A 22649-nucleotide genomic window follows, 5' to 3' on the forward strand; every position below is an offset into this window, starting at 1 on the left:
GAGGCGGCCACACCATAGGGGGGCGCGGCCCCACCCCTGGCCGCGCTGCCATATGGGGTGGGCCCATCGGGCACCCACTCGCGCCGCCCTTTCTCCTATATATTCCTTCCATCGCGAAAACCCTAAAATATCAAGTCATATTCAACGAAGAGTTCCGTAGCCGCCGCCATCGCGAAGACAAGTTTCGGGGGACAGAATTCTCTGTTCCGGCACGCCGCCGGGACGGGGAATTGCCCCCGGAGTCATCTCCATCGACACCACCGCCATCTTCATCGCCGTTGCTGTCTCCCATGATGAGGAGGGAGTAGTTCTCCTCCGAGGCTTAGGGCTCTACCGGTAGCTATGTGGTTCATCTCTCTCTCCCATGGTGTGATCTTTATGTGATCATGAGCTTTGTATCACTATTAATCTATGTGCTACTCTAGTGATGTTATTAAAGTAGTCTATTCCTCCTCCATGATGTAAAGAGGACAAGTGTGTGCATCATGTAGTACTTGGCGTAGGCTATGATTGTAATCTCTTGTGGATTATGAAGTTAACTATTACTATGATAGTATTGATGTGATCTATTCCCCCTTTCAAAGCTATTGTTGACGAGTGTGTATGCTATGTTAGTACTCGGTCTAAATTGCAATGGTATTATCTTGGATTATGATTTGATGAGGATATCCCTATGAGTGGTGTTTGTCAAGTACTTGATGAACTTTGGGTGGAGCTTTTGTAGCCACTACGTGTTGATTAGTGATTCCAATAGGAGAGTAATTCAGAGTGGCACAAGTGAAGAGAAGTTATCTAATTATCCAATTATGTGATCATTGTTGAGAGTGTACACTAGTGAAATTATGATCCCTAGGCCTTGTTTCTAAGCATTGAAACACCGTTTCCAACAAGTTCTGCTACATGTTCGCTTGCTGCCATTTTTATTTCAGATTGCAATTACTACTTATAATCATCCATATTACTTGTATTTCACTATCTCTTCACCGAACTAGTGCACCTATACGTCTGACAAGTGTATTAGGTGTGTTGGGGACACAAGAGACTTCTTGTATCTTAATTGCAGGGTTGCTTGAGACGGATATCTTTGACCTCTACCTCCCTGAGTTTGATAAACCTTGGGTGATTCACTTAAGGGAAACTTGCTGCTGTTCTACAAACCTCTGCTCTTGGAGGCCCAACACTGTCTACAGGAATAGAAGCGTGCGTAGACATCAAAGAGTTACACCGACAAGAGACACCGAGAAATGACCTTCGACATCGGAGATTTTGTGTATCTCAAAGCCTCACCCCTCAAAGGAATGCAGTGATTCCAACTCAGAGGAAAGCTCGCCCCCAGATATGTCGGACCCTTCAAAGTTCTGAGTCGCTGAGGAGAAGTTTCATATCAGCTTGAACTACCGGAAGAAATGTCTGCGGTGCACAATGTGTTTCACATCTCACTACTTCGGAAGTGCTTAGAAGTGTCGGAGAAGACGAAACTGTTCAAGAACATCGATCACAGATCTGTTGATATCAACAAGGACCTGACATACCGCGAAGTGCCTATTCGCATCCTTGAAGAAGCTTTCAGGACCACCCGCACCAGAAGTATCAAGTTCCTGAAGATTCAATGGAGCAATCACCGAAGAAGAAGCCACTTGAGAGCGAGAAGAAGATATGAAGAAGGAATTCCCCGATCACTTTAGTACCTAGTTTTCTTTAAGATCTCGGGACGAGATCTTTTGTAAGGGGGAAGGGTTTGTAACATCTCAAATTTCAATCAATGAGAAAGGTGGTTTACCAAAATTTCAAATTTAGCAACTAACAAAAACTTTAATTGTTGCATATAGTGATATGCATAGTATGTGTGCATTTGACTGATCTTGCCATGATGAGTGTTTGCAAACCTTACCAATGTATTAAAACCCTACACTTGATCCCTCATGATCACCAAGAAAAGCAAAAACCAAAAGAAAAGAATAAAATTAGAAAAATCACAAAACCTCACATATGGTTTATGCCATTTTTGCAAATCTTGACCCTAGACCATTTTGGCTTGCACCATTAGTTGGAGATGGTTACTAAACACTTATAAACACTTTTGGAATCAAAGAAACTCAAATCAAATTTGAATTCAAAATGAGCTCACATGCACTAATGGTCATTTCAGCCATTTTTAGCATGATGCCCACTTTGAGCCTCTGTAGTTAGATATTTTCAAACCAAACATTTCTAACTCTTTGCACCTCATCCAATACCTCATCAAGGAGAACAACTTTGCTCAAGGACACCCCTGCAAACTCTTAATGGATTCAAAGATAGGAGCAAGCAAAGTAGAGACTTTGAATCAGATTCAAGATGCTATGCATTTTGAGATTTTGCAAACCAACTCCAATTTGACCCCCACCACCACCAGTAGACTTCAAATATTATATGATTGCAACCCACTAAAATTCATTCAAAAATTCAAATATTTTTGTCTTGCGGCCATTGTGTCGAACAGGTGGTGTGCACCAACCTGCCAACTCTGGGCATTGCTTTGTCCAGCAGATCATGGCCTAACCATCCAGCTTAGCTCATCAAAACTTCTCCCCTGTACCCTCTACACCCTGCCAAGCATCAAAGACAAGGAATGGTACATGCCATCGTCACCATTTGGACCAGAACATGGCATGTCGTGGCATGGCATGGACACTCACTTGCTCCCTCTCTCTCTGGACCTTCCCAACGTGCACCACCATGTCATGTAGCCTCCTCTCAATCTCCTGAGCCTGCTCGACACGCTGCTCGAGCAAACGGTGCACCGCACGCGCCAGAAACCGCGACGCCCAGACGTGCCCAGACGTGCACGCGCACGCCAGAGCGTGCACGGCGAGCGCCACGGGCACGCCCAGACACGACGTCGCCCGGCCAGCTCCGTTGACCCCCGCATTTTCTCTCTGCGCCGCCAGCTCCACGACGTCACCAGCAACCGCCAGGACACGCCCATTGGATCGCGCCGCGCCTGTAGACGACGACATCAACGACGCCATCCGCCGCGGTACTGCGAGCTCGCGTCATGCGCCCGTCCTCTCCCTGGCCTCGTTTTTACCGCAAGCACGCCCAGCGTCACCGCCGTGACGTCGCCAAGCGACGAGCGTCAGCGCCAGTGCCTCTCCGCCCCTGTAGCTGCGTCACCGCCAATGACCTCACCGCAGTACCCTGGCCTCGCCTCGCCGCTATAAAAGGAGGGCCTCCCTCCTCAAATCAAACACACCACTAGCTTCCCCTCTCATCCCTGACCCTCCTCGTCCACTCGCCGCTCCACATTGCCCACCGTAGACCACCAATTGCTTCCTCACTGCCCGTGCTCCGCCGCAGAAGATCGCCGGAGATAGACGCCGCCCCAGGAGACGCCGCTGCTGCCAGAAGACTCGCCGTCGTCGACAACCTCCTCGCGCACACTGCCAACCCTTGCTGGAGCCTCGGTGAGCTCGTCGACCCCCTCCCCGCGCCGCCAGTAGCCTCGCCTCTCGCCGGAGATGACGACGGCCGTGCGCTGTTCGATCCGATTCTAATCCTACGGCGCAGAAAGAAGCATACCGCTTCGGGCGTTATGATAGACTGACGGGTGGCCCCCACTGTCAGGGAGCCCACGCGTGCTGGACGCGTGGTGGGCTGGCCTTTGCGCCGTTTAAATAGATTGGGCCCATTTAGTTTTCCCGCCGGCCCTTTTATTTCAAATGCGATCTTCTGTTTAATTCGAAATTGCTCACAGATGCCTTTTTCAAATTTGAATAGTTTCAAATCCACAGGGCCAAAAATTTGATGAATTTGGTATTGTTGGAAAGCCTGTAAAAATCTCTATCCAACCGCAATGGTCTCACCCTTGGTTTGTTTGTAGAATTAAAGTGCCAAAAATAACAAGGCTGGGACTTTTGTAACTTCAAACAATTATTGAAAATCAACCCTAAGTGATTTTGAGTTGATTCCAACTCTCATAAATCACATTTAACATACTCTACAAGTTTATGCAAAAACATCACATAGTTGTTTGTATGATCATGGACTAGAGCAAAATAATGGCTATGTGGCTATTTCTAGTTCATTTAAATCATTCAAAATTATTTTTCAATTAGTAGTAGAGGTTCTCTCTCATTTATATCATGGTCCTAAGCAATTCAAAGTGATGTGTTGACTTAGTCTATGTCATCTCATATTGGATTACTTAGAGAAATTAAATTGTTGTTAAAGTAAGATTTAAATTGTATGAGGTTAGTACCTCATTTAAATCATTTTCCCCAAATGATAGATATGAATTGTTGAACTTGATCAACATGAATTCATACCTTATTATTATTTGAGGAAATTAAATTGTAAAAGGATTCAATGAGAGGAAATTATTTCTCTCTTACAAGTTTTCTTAACATACAAGCCAAACCCCTTTGTGATTAGAGTTGTGTTGCTGTCAGAAACCCACCGGCGAGCAGCGACGGGCAACACCGTAGAGCCGGGAGGCTCCCAGGATTGCGGCTGACCCTGGTCCCTCGGGCGACGGCCCGCAATGCCTTCTGGCACACGCGTCCTGGTGCTTCACGAGGGCGTGCCACCTGACCTATACCTGGTCAGGAAGGTGATGGTTTGCTTCGACTAGTTTCCTGCATGGCAAACACGTAAACATTAAATACGAGCCCCGATCGGCTCTTAAATTGTTCTGTGGATCGGCTCAAAGAGCCGATTGCCCCATGGTTCATGTTAGATTTATAAGAACATGGGGATCATGCTTAATCAAAATCAAGCTAATCTAATCTACGATAGTCTAGGGTTTTCACCGTATAATCGGAACATCCTATGCGTGATTGAGCCTAGCAGATACGTAAGATGATGGAGAACCAATCCCTAAAGAGGCCTAAAAACCAACGTGAAGTTGATCCCCGGAACAATCCCTCTAGAGCTTAATAAACCACACCTTACGCACTACCGGATCCTTCAACCCGTTTATAAGGCCTAACCATACGGATATCAAACCAATCCTTGAAGAACAAGGAGCAACTATAACGGATCAGATCTACTAAATAACGAATAAGCAAGATGCTGCCCTTACACCTGAAATAGGTGTAAGGGCAGCTAGATATCGAGGGGCAGCGTAGCTAGACAAGTTCATCGTGAAAGCATCGACGTCAGCCCCAAAACACCTAAGATAAAGGGTGTTGCTCGCCATCAAAAAGGCTTCAGCACGAACAACACCAATAACGAATAAACGTATACTGCCTAGATCGCAAGATGCGATCTAGGCAGCATGATGCTTACCCGGGAGAAACCCTCGAAACAAGGGGTGGCGATGCGCCTAGATTGATTTGTTGTGAACGTGATCGTCCTTGTTCTCAATAACCCTAGATACATATTTATAGTCCGTAGACTTTCTAACTTGGGAATAAACCCAACCGTGTACGAGCTAAACTCTATCTCTTAATTTCTAACCGACACGTATCCTACTATATTTACAGATACACGGGCAATCTTGCCCAAACTTCTTGTACAAGGCCGGTTCGGGTATATCTTCCGTGCACATCTTCTAAGCCCCTTCAATCGCGGCCCATCTCCAGACTTGGTTAAATTCTGGTGGTAACAAGTTGTGATGATGGAATAGCTTGTGTGACTCATGTGTGTGCTTAATATAGTCTTAAGACTTGTTTGGTGATTGTATACCTCGTATTCGATTTTAGACGCTAGTACCGAGGAGTACCAGGAGGAGGAGGTCTACCTACAGGAAGAAGAAGACCACTTTGACCAGTACACCAACCAAGGCAAGCTATTATTCTTGCAAGCTACCTTAGTGCAAAGCTCTCCTTGAGCAAGGCACCTTTGCCCTTTTTCACTTGTGCTCCACTTTACAAATCCCAGTTTTATCTCTCAAAGCTTTACTTTGCTTTACAAGGTTTCATTTATAGTTTACTTGAGTCTAGTTGTGAAGTAGTACAAGAGTATCAAAGTTAGCCTAGAAAGCTACAAGCTAGTTAGCGCCCCTCATGCTTAGTTGCTAGTGCTAAATTAAAAATGACTACTCTAGCTGGGAACTTGTGAAACTTTTGAATTCTGAAAACCTTGGAATGATGAGTCATTCTATTGAGAGACTTTGAAGGTGAATATGACTTGTGTGAGTTGGTGTTTGTGATGAAAACTGATGATTGGGTTCGGATGCGATACCATTCGAATTCTTTAGTACCCCCACAATACCTGATTATGGGTAAGGCTTTAGCTGGAAATTTATGTGTCTTAGTATGGGTTCCCTCTGAACAAGCGTCATAGAGGTTATGCCGAGGCTGCCTCCGTTAAAAGTGAAATGACGTGAACTGAGGTGAATGTACGACCCAAGCCCTGTGCAGTTCCCGGGATAACAGTTGGCTATCACCGGGAGGCCAAGCTCATGGGGAGAGGTGCCTATACTAGAGTTACGATTATTCAGGGTTATCCTTGACGGATGTAATCAAATGTTGTGGCACAAGTGTGCAACCTCTGCAGAGTGTAAACCTATTCGAATAGCCGCGTCCGCGGTCATGGACAGTTGGAGCCATACTGTTCCGTCATCAGAACTTTTACCAAAGTGTGACTTGTGGTTTGAATTTGAATGGTGACTTTGATTTGAATCACAACAGAGTTGTGGGAAATGACACTAATGTTCCCACTTGAGTTAGTTAGCATATGAGGAGTCTTTTACTAAAGTGTTTATGAACTAAAATTGGCTTTATGCAAATAACCTAGAGCTTAGCATACTTTCCCTCAAACTGTTAGTGCTTACACTAGTATTAGTTTGCGAGTACTTGAAAGTACTCACGGCTATGTCCCTGGCTATTCAAATTGCCAGACTATGAAGCTGAACAGCAGTATGAAGATGACGGCCAGCAGGAAGTCTACGACAACTAGGAGCTTCTTCTAACGTCAAGCGTTGCCTGTGAAATAGATAGTCCACTACTAATTCGCTTCCGCTACGTATTTGTGTAATGATCATTAGATCAAGTGTTGTAATGAGACTGGATCATGTGATCCTTTTTATTGTAATGACTACTATGGTATTGTGATGAATGATGACTCTATAATATTCAACTGTTATGTCTCGCAAAAACAATCTTCCTGGGATTGCGATGTATGGCATAATAGGTATCTGGACTTAAAAATTCGGGTGTTGACACAGCCGCTGGCATACGCAACAGTGGCGAGACGGAGATGGTGCACGCGCAGATCACCAGACGCCGGACATGTGGGAGGACTGCACAGCAGCCATCAAATGCAGCAATGAATAACAACTTATCAGAATTAAAGAAGAAACTCAATCGTCTTAAATCCGGTGAAGGTAGCAAATGCTAGAGTTTCAGGACTTATTCACAAAAAAACGAAAATGCATAGACATATGTTGTCGAATAAAACAGTCAGGCTTGACCCAGATTTAGATGATAGGATAGATTTCAGAGATATAGATATCAGAAATTACCCAAGACAACAAGTACAACAACAATATTCATAACAAACTTAGAATGTATCATTTGATACAAACGGTCCATGATTTTACATCAAGCCAAGCCAAGCTAATAGCAGTGCATAACCAATGACGACCCAACGGAGCAAACTGCCTCGTCTTACATTCTTGAACGCAAGACATCCCCGAGTTTAAGGACTTACTTACAAAAAACGAAAGTGCATGAAACGATGTTGTCGAATACAAATCCAGCAGGAAGTAGGCTGCAGCTCCTTAGCTAGGTCCGGATGTCCGGAACATGCTTCATGTAATTTTCCATCAGCGCCCACTCAGCCTTGAAGTCTTTGTGTAGACCACACAGCCAGAGCTTCTTCAGCGATCCAAGGTATTCGATGCCACTAGGAACCATACTTAACCCCGAGAGCGACACGATGTAGATACCTTCAATGCAGGGAAGGGCATTCTTTTCAATCACTATCTTCTTGACATTCAGCATGCGCTTCAAGACAAGTGTCTTGAGCTCTGTAAAGCTCCCAGCAGAAACAACCAAAGTGTCTGCACTACTCACCGTGTTAAGACTAAGGTAGGCCAGAGCTGGCACATGAGATGCCAATATCTGCAACGGATCTTCTTTTCCAAGGTTGCACCAACTTAGAGCTAGATACTTGAGATACTTCCCATTCCCCTGGAATATCGGGGACTTGAGTATCCCATCGGCCCAGCCGCCCCTGACAATTAGTTTGCGGAGTCCATTAGATACTGGCTTTAGGGATTCGAAACAAAGTATCTCTTTCTCATCACATGCAGAAAGAAGTAGGCTGGAAAGATGGGGCATGGCCGACAGGGTAGAGAAAAGGTTTTGGCAGTCAGCAGCACTGATGTTGTCAATCCACAGAGTCTGTAGTTTATTCATTTTCTTCAGCTGCACGGGCAAGTCCTTGCTTGCCTGGACGGTCTCAAGGGTCTGCAGTTCTTCCAACTTGGATATCCCTTTAGGTGCTTCCACGCCGACGAAGTAGCGGAACTCTGTCCGCTTCTCATCAGCAAACCTGTCAGCCAAAAGGTGCCGTAGCTTCTCCACCTTTACAATTGCTGGCGGCAGCTTCTCTATCTTTGTTTGCTTAATGTCTAGTGTCTGGAGGTTTGAGAGCTTCTCAATAGACTTTGGAAGTGACCGGACCTTTGTGCGCCTTAAGCCGATATAGCGGAGGTTGAACAAATCCCCTATGGTTTCCGGGACTTGGTTGATTTCAGAATCTTGCAGCTCAAGAACAGTAAGGTAGCTGGATCCAGTCAAAACTGAGGAAATCATGTTGGTGGAGGATTGAGGTGCTTCAAGTGAGATCATTGTCCGGAGGTGTGGGAACTCCACCGCCGCTGCAGCTACCATCGCTGTGCTTTTTTTCCAACCACATGCTGATAGCCGGCGGACTTCTTTATCCATGCGGGACATTTCAGCCTGATCACTCGCGGTGCCAAACCGCTCCTCTCTAGCAACAACAAGAGCTAGGTCTCGGACAATGTCATGCATCTTACAGATCCGAACCCTGTTGAGCTCATCTCTCTCCACAACTTGCAACATATTCCGGCCAATGAGTTCCATGAGATTTCCCTCGGCCACTTCCTCTGGTGTGCTGTTATCTGTCTTCACTGCAAATCCTTCCGCAACCCACAGCCGGACAAGACTCTCTCCTAAGATGGGGTAGTCCTCGGGAAACATGCTGCAATACAGGAAGCAATTCCTGAGATCACCTGGCATATCATGGTAACTCAGCTGAAGTATCTCCTGGACATGGTTATTTGCGTGCAGCTTGCTCCGAAGGTGGTTATACACCTGCTTCCAGGCATGCTGGTCTATTTGTCTCGTCGACAATAGGCTGCCGGCAGATACAATGGCTAATGGCAGGCCATGGCACCTCTTAACTACAGAACGAGCCACCTCATCAAGCGCTTGAGGGCAATTGTGGCCCACTCTGTTGTGAAAAGCCCTTCTGCAAAAGAGGTTGAATGATTCTTCCATGTCCAAAGGCTGGAGTTGCAGGCGACGTCCCTCTAGAGCAAGAGCTGCCACATCATCAATCCGTGTTGTGATCACTACACGGCTTCCTTGGAGGCCCTGGAATGTTCTCTGCAACTTAGTGTATGCTTCTTTGTCCCACACATCATCCAGCACGATCAAGCATTTCTTGTCTTGCAGTATCTTTTTTATTGCCTCTGCTAGCTCATAGAAGTCAGGCCTGGCGCGAGTGTTGATTGGTAGTGGTGGCTGTGGCTGTTGTGTATGACTTATCTTGCTGAGCACTGTCCCCAGCAGATCAACCACATCATATGCTTGTGACACCACAATCCAAGCATGGGCATCAGGAAATTTGGCACTCTCCCGATCATACACATTTTTCACTAGTGTGGTTTTTCCCAAACCTCCCATACCAGACACTGTTATTAACGTGTGTTCCTTGTCATCGATGGTTAGCCATTCAGTCAACTTGCTCCTGTTCTCATCAATCCCCACAAGATCGTCATCGTTGATGAGATCGGGAAAGCAGCGTCCATTCCTGCGCATATCAATGTCCGCATGCTCATTCTTAATGGGCTGGACTGCGTTAGTCCAATTGCTACGCATTTCTCCGACATGCTTGACATCCTTCTCAATCTCTTCAACTTCCTTGGCAATTTGACTGAAAACCTTATAATGGTGATTTCCCATGACGATGTACTTACGTAGGAAGCCTTGTTCCTTGAGTTTAAGGGCCTCATACAAGTACTTGTCAATTAAATCCTCAACTCGGTAGGCTAGCTTCCTCACCAATGAAATCCAAGTCTTCACGGCATCGTTGCTCAGTTGTGTTGTGCCCTGACCTTTTATCACACCACTTATCATCATCAGCTCATCCTCAATTCTTTTGACCTTTCCCTGCAGTTCCCGTAGATTTTCTGCCTTCTTGGACAACTTCTCTACGACAGCCGAGACAGCGTCATTTACTATAACTGCCCCAATCTTTGACACCGCAAGGAGTATAGCCGCCTCCGCCATCCGCTTGCTTCTGCAGTAACACCAACATGCATGAACAAAATGACACTTCAAACTCTGTAATTGAACTTGTTAACTAGTACTATATATACTAGGGAGCCCTCGTCCCTACCAGGATATGGTACAAGCACCACCGTCCGTCTGAAGAAGAAAAGATGAAGAGAAGCCCTTTCGATCCGATCTAGAAGGGAGACGATCACCCAGGGCCGGATACAACCGTCTCTAGCAATAATCAAGAGAAGAAATAAGGTCAGGCTCCCTTTGTCACCCTTCTGCTACCTCGGGCAGCGACGAGACGGAGCTACCGGTGGTGCGACTAGCGACGACGGCGTCAGTGAGACGACGAGCAGCTGGTGGTGCTACTAGCGACGACGGCGTGGCAGAGGTCAATGCTTTGGGTGGTGGCTGAGACACATGGTGGGTGAGAGGAAGGTGCAGTAATGTAAGTGGGAGTCGGGCAGAAGGATAAGCTGCGTGTGGCGTCTATGGTTCCCTTCACGGATGCAAATTTGACGGACTGACATTTGCTGACTTCGACGCTGACGGGTTTTTTTTTTTTTTTTGCATGTGATCTTGCACTAGATTGGCACGCACAAATGGCCTAGCTCGTTTTTGAATAAATCGAGAATCTCATACAGAAGTTTCAAAAAGCATGGAACAAAAATTCCAGGTGTAGATAATAATGAACTATACTAGTGTGCCAAGAAACCAATCCGAAATTCATTATATCCTAGGCTCAGAAGAAATGACAAATGTGTGAATCAGGGTACTATGGACAGTGCATATTTTCAAAACATGGACATTTGTCAAATTTGTAATTTTTTTGTAGCCTAAAATACAAAACGTGTTTTGAATTTAGATTTTGAACGTTGTAGAGTTCAACATTACCTACACCTGGAAAAATATTATGATTTTTTAAAACATAAAGATATTGGTTTTGAAATTTTTAAAAGCCCAGGCCACCATGGAGCTCGGGCTCCATTTGTGTAACATCCCAAATTTCAAAAACAATGAAGAAGACAAATTCCTTTTTCAAAAATTTTGGAGCCAACAAAATTTTTGAATTACTTTCCCTTATGTGCATAGTGATCCTGCATATATGTTGTGTTTTGCCATGATTGTTGTGTGAAGTGTTTGGATATGATCTTAAACCCTAAACCTTGTTCCTTGGAATCAAAAAGAAATAAAGCAAAAGAAAAATAAAAGAAAAGAAAAAAGCATATGTGGGCTTATGGCCATTTTTACAAATAATGGCCTATGCTTTTTTTTTACTTTAGCTAAATGGTTTGAAACTATTACTAAACTCAATCTAACACTAAATGAACTCTAAACCATGCCTAAGTGGATCAAAGAGAAACAAATGAAAAGAAAAGAAAATAAGAATATCAACTCATATGAGCCTATGGCTATTTTTGTAAAACTTTCACCTAGGCCATTTTACTTTGTTTCAATGGTTGGATAACATTACTAAACCAATAATAACAACATTTGAATCAAGGAAATGCAAAGCAAATCAAAAGAAATAGCAAAATTCACTCACATATGATAATGGTCAATTTTGACTTTTATATCAGGGTACCCACTTCGAGCCCCTGTATTAAGAGATTTTTAAACTAAACCCTCTCAACTCTTTGCACCTCATCCAAGACCTCATCAAGGGGAATACTTTTGGTGTTGACCAACCTTCCAAAATCTTTCTCATTTGCTTAATATATCCAAACAAAGATGCAACATCAAATCAGATTCAAGATCATGTCACATTTGGATTTTTAAAAATCAACTCTACTTTGGAAACCAAGACCACCAAAAGGTGCCAAACATTATTTGAATCATCTCCATAAAAGAGTTTGGTAAAATTTAAATATTTTGTTCATGCGGTCATTTTATCAAACACCTTATGTGCACCAATTTACCAACTACACACACCACAATGTCCAGCAGGTTTTAGCCTAAACCATACATGCTTGTGTCATCCTTAGTGTCCTCTTGCATCCCCTGGACCATGCCAAGCAATCACACCACTGTTCCTTGATGACCATGACCATGGCAAGGTCATGCCGAGACACTCATGCCACTCTCCATGCCAAATCCCTCTCCACTCCTCTCTAGCCTCACCAACTATGTCTAGGAGACGTGCCTAACTCCCCTGAGCCCCACTGTACTCGCCCTGGTCGAAGAGGAGCACTGCAGCACCCGGAATGCGACGTGCCCCGAGACGCCAGTGACGCCAGGATCGGCATGGACGCGTCCCAGAGCACGCCAGTACACGGCATCGCCCAGTCGCCTCAGCCCTCCCCTCGCTCTCTCCTCTTCCACACGCCATCACCATGACCTCAGCAACCTCCCAAACATGGTCTCTTGCTCGCGCGTGCCCTGTAGCCGACGCCATCGTCGACGTCCTCCGCCACGGTGCCGCAAGGACACTAACGTCGCCCGAGCCACTCCTTCCACCATTTTCCGTGCCATCACACCCGTCGTGCTCCCAATGACACCAGGAACAGTTCCGTGTCCTCTCCCACTCCCCTCCGACGCTGTAGCTCTGTCGCCACCATCGCCATGCCTGTGCGCCTCGGACTCGCTCGCCCGCTATAAAAGGAGCCCCTCCCCAAGCCTTCTGAGCCCATCACCTCACTCCCCTCCTTCCTCTCGCTCTCCTCGACCTTCTCCCCCTCCACATTGTCACCGGAGCCGCCCCAATTTTCCCAGAGACCGCCGCGGCAGTAGCCAGACGGAGGAGAAGCTCCCGACCACCTGCGCCGCTCCCTCGACTCTCCTTCGACTCGCCGTCGACTCCTCGATCCTTTGCCCGCGTCGCCAACCCTCGCCGAGCCTCCGGTAAGCCGCCGTCGACCCCCTCTGCCGCGCCCAGGGTTTGCTCGACGTCGCGGAAGGTGACGAACGTGAGCCGTCCGATTCCCTTCTAATCATGCGGCCCACTTTGAAACTTACCGTTTCGGAGTTTAAGAGTCACTGACGCCTGGGACCCACAGTCAGGCCGCCCGCTCGTGCGAGACACGCAGCTGAGCCGGCCTGCTTCTTTCTCTCTCTCTGGCCCATTTCAGTTTCCCGCGCGAGCCCAGAATTTCAAACTCGTTAAATTCTTTTAAATCAAATTTGAATACTGGTGCTTGATTCAAAATTCAAAAGAACTAAATCTACTAAGCCAAATTTGATGAATTTAATATTGTTGGAAAGCTTATGAAGTTATCTAGCCAACTACACTGGTCTCAAACCCTAATTCATTATAGATCACTTGCAATAAAAATATCAAGGCAGTACCTTTTCAAAATTCAAACATTTATTAAAAATCAACCATAATGAACTTTGAGTTGATTCCAACTCTCAAAAATCACATTTCATATTTTCTATGTCAATATGTAAAAATATGACATGGTTGTTTCAAATGATCATGGGCTAGATTCAAATAATGGCTATATGGCTATTTCTAGCCAATTTAAAGTATTTCAAAAATAGTAATTTAAATCTATGAGATGTAGCATCTCATTTAAATCACCATTCCCAGTAATTCAATGTGAGGTGATGACATTAGTCTTCATGACCTCATATGTTACTACCTGAGAATATTAAATCATTTTCCAAAGTAGTATTTAAATAGTATGAGATGTATTATCTCATTTAAATCGTTTTCCCAAATGGTAAATATGAAGTGTTGACTTTGGTCAACATGATCTCATACTTATTATTTGAGGATATTAAATCTTAGTAATATTCAATGAGAGGAAACTACTTTTCAAAATAAATGAATGGAAAACCCTAGTATTATGTTGGGTGATGATTGTGATGATAATAGATCATCTTGGTGTGGTAAATAGAATACTTAAGAATTGTTTGGTGATTGTGTACCTCGTATTCATTTATAGACGCTCGTACCGAGTGCTACGAGGAAGAACAAGTCTACGAGGAAGAAGAAGAAAACTTTGATCACTGTACCACTCAAGGCAAGCTATACTCTTGCAAGCTACCCTAATGCAAAGCTCTACTAGATCAAGGCACCATTGCACTATTACTTTATGTTTAATAATCTAATCCCAAGTTTTTATTCTTGCAAGCTTTTACTTTGATTATCAAAGCTTACTTTTATAGTTAACTTTGGTCTGAGTATAGAGTATTACAAGAACATCAAGATTAGCCTAGAGAGCTACAAGTAGTTAGCACCCCTCATGATTAGTTACTAGTGCTAAAACTAAAATTAACTACTCTAGATGGGAACATGTGAATTAAAGGACTTTGAACATCTTGGAATGATGAGTCATTCTATTGAAAGATTTTGAAGGTGAATATGACTTGAATGACAAGGTGAATTTGACAAAAACTGATGATTGGGTTCGGATGCGATACCATTCCAATTTTAGAGTACCCCCACAATACATGATTATGGGTAGGGCTTAACTGGAAATTTATGCACCTTAGTATGGGCTCCCTCTAAACAAGCGTCATAGAGGTTATGCCGAGGCTGCCTCCGTGAAATGTGAAATGACATGAATCTGAGGTGAATGTCCGACCCAAGCCCTGTGCAGTTCCCAGGATGGCACTTTGCCATGGCTGGGAGGCCAAGCTCATGGGGAGAGCTGCCTGTACTAGGGTATGTAAGTGAAAGGTTATGGTTGGTAGTCCGCACACTGAGTGTGATAAATTAGGGCCACTCCCCGACGGATGTATTGCAAATGTTGTGGCACAAGTGTACAACCTCTCGCGGAGTGTAAACCTATTCGAATAGCCGCGTCCACGGTCATGGGCAGTTGGAAAGGCCATACTGTTCCGTCATCAGACAATTTAAAAAATGTGACATATGACTGGTGACTTGTGACTTGAACTTGAAAGGTGAATTTGACTTGATCACAACAGAGTTGTGGGAATGACACTAATGTTCCCACTTGAGTTAGTTAGGCAAATAAAGAGTCTTTTATTACTAAGTGCTTATGAAATAAAACTGGCTTTATGCAAATGAACCTAGATCTTAGAACCCCCTTACTATGGTTGATAGTGCTTACACTAGTATCAGTTTGCGAGTACTTTAAAGTACTGATGGCTTTGTCCCTGGCTATTCAAATGGCCAGACTATGAAGAGGAGAACCAAGCACCATGAAGATGGACAGCAGGATATCTATGATAACTAGGACTACCTCCCGACGTCAAGCGTTGCCTCGTGGAACGTATGGACCGCTACTACGTTTCTTCCGCTATGTGTTTTGTATTTGATCTTTAGATCAACTATTGTTGTAAGACTGGATCATGTGATCCTTTGATGTAAGACTATTATGGTTTGTAATGAATGATGTTCGTGGATATCAATCTAATATGTCTCGCAAAAACAATATTCCTGGGATTGCGATGTATGGCATAATAGACATCTGGACTTAAAAATCCGGGTGTTGACAAGTTGGTATCAGAGCCATTGTTTGACCTTAGGAGGCCCTAGTTAGAATGGACGTCTGAAAAACTTAGTTTCAAAAACATATGAAGTGAATAGTTATGAAAACTTATTCTCACTCTTATATCCTTGAGATCTTTTCAAAATGAGAAATCCATGCCCTACTTTTCCTTGTAATTCTACATAAAAATTGGCACACTTGACCACTCCTCTAACTTACTCATCCTAATTGCTCACAGATGGAGTAGCACTATGAGTCCTATCAGCTTGGCCACGGAGGAGACCTAATGTTCGGGAAGTATTTGGAGCAACTAGTTGAATATTTAGGACGTCCGTATCCCGAGTTCTTTGGACTACCACTCAATAATCAGTCGGGAGGACAACCTCAGTGGGAAGTTACTACAGATCTGAGAGGAAAGCTAGGAGCCCCAATTTGGGAAACTATATGGTTTTCTGTAAGGGGAAACACTTGGAAGGAAGGAATAGCCAAAGCCATGCAAGAAGCACTTGCCCGTCTGTGTGGACAAAATGTGAACAAGATCAAGAACACTCGCTTCTTCTACTACCCAAGACATGATCCCATGGGAAGACCAATAACCATGCCATCGCACCCGGAGATGAACTACTATGTTGCATACCTCGACTTCATGTTGTACAAGACCCGCAAGGAGTTGGACAACGCCCGCGCCTTTCGCCAAGCACATTACCCATGAAGATGAAGAACCTACCATTCGGGATGAGAGTAGTATCACTAGAGCACCTGCGTAGGTGTGAGTTTGTATCTTTCCCCTTGTATCGTAGAACGAACGAATGGTTCTTAAAACCAACTGTGTGTTAGCTTTGTAATGTGCGATGTTTGGTATGAATGAAAAAGTGTTGTTGGTTTTTACCCCCTCAACACTACTCAAGTTTTGAAACTTTTTAAACTTTCAACCAAACAAACCATAGAAAATTCCCTCTTATCTTATGATCTACCTCAAATATTCAGATGGCCCCTCCAACCCGCAGCACCAACCAAGATGCAATGCTGCAGATGCTACAAATGATGATGGCAGATAGAGAAGTAGAAAGAGCTGAGCGGCAAGCCAACCTTGTCGTACTACAGCAGCTAGCCCAGAACAACCAAGGACATGGACATCTGGATCATCCTGGATCCAAGTTGAAGAATTTCCAGAACACAAACCCTCCCATGTTCAGCAAGACCGAAGAGCCGTTAGATGCGGATGACTGGCTCCAAACAATGGAGAATAACTTGGAAGTTGCAGGAGTTGAAGCTGCCGAGAAAGTACTGTTTGCCACCCACTACCTGTCAGGACCTGCCAGAGCCTGGTGGACTAGTGCCCGTGCAATGAATGCAGGACAGATGATGACATGGGAAGACTTCAAACTCAAGTTTAGCAAGTACCATGTGCCCTCGGGCCTAATCAAGAAGATGAGAGATGAGTTCCGGGAACTGAAGCAAGGAAGGATGTCCGTGGTAGAATACCGTGACAGATTTCTCACTCTGTCTAGGTACGCCCCGGATGAAACCGACACCAACGAGAAGAAGAAGGAGAGATTTCTGAATGGACTGCACGATGAGATGCAGACAGTGTTAGTGAACATCCCGTTTGCTGACCTGGAAGCCCTTGTGGACTCAGCCATCCAGATGGAAGGAACGCTCCACCAAGCCAATGAGAACCGCAAGCGTCGTATGATGAACCAGAATGGACCCAGCAATGCATAGAAGTACCGCAACAATTAATCTGGAGGATTTTCCCCAATACACAACAAGCCACCTGCTCAGACATTCCGTCCAAACTACACCAACAACAATGGAGGACACCCGAAGCCCAACAACAACAACAACAACAACAACAACAACAACAACAACAACAACAACCCTAATAACAACCACAACAACCACAACAACAACAACAACAACAACAACAACAACAACTATAATGGTAACAACAACAACCCTAATGCTGCCCCAAGGACTGGAAGCAATGCTGTCCTCGTCACCCCAAAGGACAAGTCAACGGTGACTTGTTATGAATATGGAGTTGTGGGTCACTACTCCAATGAGTGCTCCAAGAAGCTAGCAAAGACAGCCCCCAATACCGCTGCACCTGCCCAGCAACAGCGCCGTGTCTCCACTGGAAGGAACCCGAACAACCGCAACGGTCGTTACTACCGCATGAATGCAACAGAAGCCCAGGAAGCACCCAATGCCATCTAGAGTATGTTTTCCGGCTAACCCAATTGACCAATCTTTCTTAGGTTCCTAACTTTTCTTAAATCTCAGGACGAGATTTTGTTTAAGGGGGGAAGGTTTGTAACATCCCAAATTTCAAAAACAATGAAGAGGACAAATTCCTTTTTTCCAAAATTTGGAGCCAACAAATTTTTTGAATTACTTTCCCTTTATGTGCATAGTGATCATGCATATATGTTGTGTTTTGCCATGATTATTGTGTGAAGTGTTTGGATATGATCTTAAACCCTAAACCTTGTTCCTTCGAGTCAAAAAGAAATAAAGCAAAAGAAAAATAAAATAAAAGAAAAAGCATATGTGGGCTTATGGCCATTTTTACAAATAATGGCCTATACTTTTTTTACTTTAGCTAAATGGTTTGAAACTATTACTAAACCCAATCTAACACTAAACTAACCCTAAACCATGCCTAAGTGGATCAAAGAGAAACAAATGAAAAGAAAAGAAAATAAGAATATCAACTCATATGAGCCTATGGCTATTTTTGTAAAACTTTCACCTAGGCCATTTTACTTTGTTTCAATGGTTGGATAACATTACTAAACCAATAATAACAACATTTGAATCAAGTAAATGCAAAGCAAATCAAAAGAAATAGCAAAATTCACTCACATATGATAATGGTCAATTTTGACTTTTATATCAGGGTACCTACTTTGAGCCCCTGTATTAAGAGTTTTTTAAACTAAACCCTCTCAACTCTTTGCACCTCATCCAAGACCTCATCAAGGTGAATACTTTTGGTGTTGACCAACCTTCCAAAATCTTTCTCATTTGCTTAATATAACCAAGCAAAGATGCAACATCAAATCAGATTCAAGATCATGTCACATTTGGATTTTTTCAAATCAACTCTACTTTTCAAACCAATACCACCAAAAGGTTCCAAACATTATTTGAATCATCTCCATAAAAGAGTTTGGCAAAATTCAAATATTTTGTTCATGAGGCCATTTTATCAAACACCTTATGTGCACCAATTTACCAACTACACAGACCACAATGTCCAGCAGGTTTTAGCCTAAACCATCCATGCTTGTGTCATCCTTAGTGTCCTCTTGCATCCCCTGGACCATGCCAAGCAATCACACCACTGTTCCTTGATGACCATGACCATGGCAAGGTCATGCCGAGCCACTCATGCCACTCTCCATGCCAAATCCCTCTCCACTCCTCTCTAGCCTCACCAACTATGTCTAGGAGACGTGCCTAACTCCCCTGAGCCCCACTGTACTCGCCCTGCTCGAAGAGGAGCACTGCAGCACCTGGAACGTGACGTGCCCCGAGACGCCGGTGACGCTAGGATCGGCATGGACGCGTCCCAGAGCACGCCAGTACACGGCATCGCCCAAACGCCTCAACCCTCCCCTCGCTCTCTCCTCTTGCACATGCCATCACCATGACCTCAGCAACCTCCCAGACATGGTCTCTTGCCCGCGCGTGCCCTGTAGCCGACGCCATCATCGACGTCCTCCGCCACAGTGCCGCAAGGACACTGAAGTCGCCCGAGCCACTCCGTCCACCATTTTCCTTGCCATCACGCCCGGCGTGCTCCCAATGATGCCAGGAACAGCTCCGTGTCCTCTCCCACTCCCCTCCGACGTTGTAGCTCCATCGCCACCATCGCCATGCCCGTGCGCCTTGGACTCGCTCGCCCGCTATAAAAGGAGCCCCTCCCCAAGCCTTCTGAGCACACCACCTCACTCCCCTCCTTCCTCTCGCTCTCCTCGACCCTCTCCCCCTCGACATTGTCACCGGAGCCGCCCCAATTTCCCCATAGACCGTCGCGGCAGTAGCCAGACGAAGGAGAAGCTCCCGACCACCTGCGCCGCTCCCTCGACCCTCCTTCGACTCGCCGTCGACTCCTCGATCGTTTGCCCGCGTCGCCAACCCTCGCTGAGCCTCCGATAAGCCGTCGTCGACCCCCTCTGCCGCGCCCAGGGTTTTCTCGCCGTCGCGGAAGGTGACGAACGTGAGCCTCCGATTACCTTCTAATCCCGCGGCCCACTTTGAAACTTACCGTTTCGGCGTTTAAGAGTCACTGACGCCTGGGACCCACAGTCAGGCCACCCGCTCGTGCGAGACACGCAGCTGGGCCGGCCTGCTTCTTTCTCTCTCTCTGGCCCATTTCAGTTTCCCGCGCGAGCCCAGAATTTCAAACTCGTTTAATTCTTTTAAATCAAATTTGAATACTGGTGCTTGATTCAAAATTCAATAGAACAAAATCTACTGAGCCAAAATTTGATGAATTTAATATTGTTGGAAAGCTTATGAAGTTATCTATCCAACTACACTGGTCTCAAGCCCTAATTCATTATAGATCACTTGCAATAAAAATAACAAGGCAGTACCTTTTCAAAATTCAAACATTTATTAAAAATCAATCATAATGAATTTTGAGTTGATTCCAACTCTCAAAAATCACATTTCATATTGTATACCTGAATATGTAAAAATATGACATGGTTGTTTCAAATGATCATGGGCTAGATTCAAATAATGGCTATGTGGCTATTTCTAGCCCATTTAAAGTATTTCAAAAATAGTAATTTAAATCTATGAGATGTAGCATCTCATTTAAATCACCATTCCCAGTAATTCAATGTGAGGTGATGACATTAGTCTTCATGACCTCATATGTTACTACCTGAGAATATTAAATCATTTTCCAAAGTAGTATTTAAATTGTATGAGATGTATTATCTCATTTAAATCATTTTCCCAAATGGTAAATATGAAGTGTTGACTTTGGTCAACATGATCTCATATTTATTATTTGAGGATATTAAATCTTAGTAATATTCAATGAGAGGAAATTACTTTTCAAAAGAAATGAATGGAAAACCCTAGTATTATGTTGGGTGATGATTGTGATGATAACAGATCATCTTGTGTGGTAAATAGAATACTTAAGAATTGTTTGGTGATTGTGTATCTCGTATTCATTTATAGACGCTGGTACTGAGTGTTACGAGGAAGAAGAAGAAAACTTTGATCACTGTACCACTCAAGGCAAGCTATACTCTTGCAAGCTACCCTAATGCAAAGCTCTACTAGAGCAAGGAACCATTGCACTATTACTTTATGTTTAATGATCCAATCCCAAGTTTTTAATCTTGCATGCTTTTACTTTGATTATCAAAACTTACTTTTATAGTTAACTTTTGTATGAGTATAATTACAAGAACATCAAGATTAGCCTAGAGAGCTACAAGTAGTTAGCACCCCTCATGATTAGTTGCTAGTGCTAAAACTAAAATTAACTACTCTAGATGGGAACATGTGAATTAAAGGACTTTGAAAATCTTGGAATGATGAGTCATTCTATTGAAAGATTTTGAAGGTGAATATGACTTGAATGACAAGGTGAATTTGACAAAAACTGATGATTGGGTTCGGATGCGATACCATTCCAATTTTAGAGTACCCCCACAATACCTGATTATGGGTAGGGCTTAACTGGAAATTTATGCACCTTAGTATGGGTTCCCTCTAAACAAGCGTCATAGGGGTTATGCCGAGGCTGCCTCCGTGAAATGTGAAATGACGTGAATCTGAGGTGAATGTCCGACCGAAGCCCTGTGCAGTTCCCAGGATGGTGGTTTGCCATGGCTGGGAGGCCAAGCTCATGGGGAGAGGTGCCTGTACTAGGGTATGTAAGTGAAAAGTTATGGTTGGTAGTCCGCACACTGAGTGTGATAAATCAGGGCCAGTTACCCCTGACGGATTATTGCAAATGTTGTGGTAAAAGTGTGCGACCTCTGCAGAGTGTAAAACTATTCGAATAGCCGCGCCCGCGGTCTTGGGCAGCTGGAAAGGCCATACTGTTCCGTCATCAGACAATTTTAAAAATGTGACATATGACTGGTGACTTGTGACTTGAACTTGAAAGGTGAATTTTACTTGATCACAACAGAGTTGTGGGAATGACAATAATGTTCCCACTTGAGTTAGTTAGGCAAATAAAGAGTCTTTTATTACTAAGTGCTTATGAAATAAAACTGGCTTTATGCAAATGAACCTAGAGTTTAGAACCCCCCCCCCCCCCCTCTACTATAGTTGATAGTGCTTACATTAGTATTAGTTTGCGAGTACTTTAAAGTACTCATGGCTTTGTCCCTGGCTATTCAAATGGTCAGACTATGAAGAGGAGCACCAGTACCATGAAGATGGACAGTAGGACGTCTATGATGTAGGATAACGTAGCATAGAAAACAAAAAATTTCCTACCGCGAGAACGCAATCCAAGCCAAGATGCAATCTAGAAGACGGGAGCAACGAGGGGATGATCAAGACTCACCCTTGAAGATTTCCAAAGCCTATAAGAGTAGGCTCTTATTGCTGCGGTAGACGATCACTTGCCGCTTGCAAAAGCGCGTAGAAGATCTTGATCACGGTGCGACGATCGGGCAGCACCTCCGTACTCGGTCACACGTTCGGTGTTGATGACGACGTCCTTCTCCCCGTTCCAGCGGGCAGCGGAAGTAGTAGATCCTCCTCGGAATCCCGGCAGCACGACGGCGTGGTGGCGGTGGTG

The 22649-nt window shown here is 44.5% G+C and overlaps 1 protein-coding gene across 1 annotated transcript; it reads right to left on the minus strand.

The window, feature by feature from the left end:
* Positions 1-7709: 7709 nt before the first annotated feature.
* Positions 7710-10603, minus strand: LOC124657715 (disease resistance protein RPM1-like). The gene is made up of 2 exons (XM_047196229.1): positions 10576-10603; positions 7710-10476 (listed from the first exon to the last, which is right to left on the minus strand). Exon 2 carries the CDS (start codon positions 10464-10466, stop codon positions 7710-7712), a length of 2757 nt encoding a protein of 918 aa, XP_047052185.1. The 5' UTR covers positions 10467-10476; positions 10576-10603.
* Positions 10604-22649: the final 12046 nt, after the last annotated feature.

The sequence above is a fragment of the Lolium rigidum genome, chromosome 5 (genome assembly GCF_022539505.1).
Source record: "Lolium rigidum isolate FL_2022 chromosome 5, APGP_CSIRO_Lrig_0.1, whole genome shotgun sequence".
Taxonomy (NCBI): Eukaryota; Viridiplantae; Streptophyta; class Magnoliopsida; order Poales; family Poaceae; genus Lolium; species Lolium rigidum.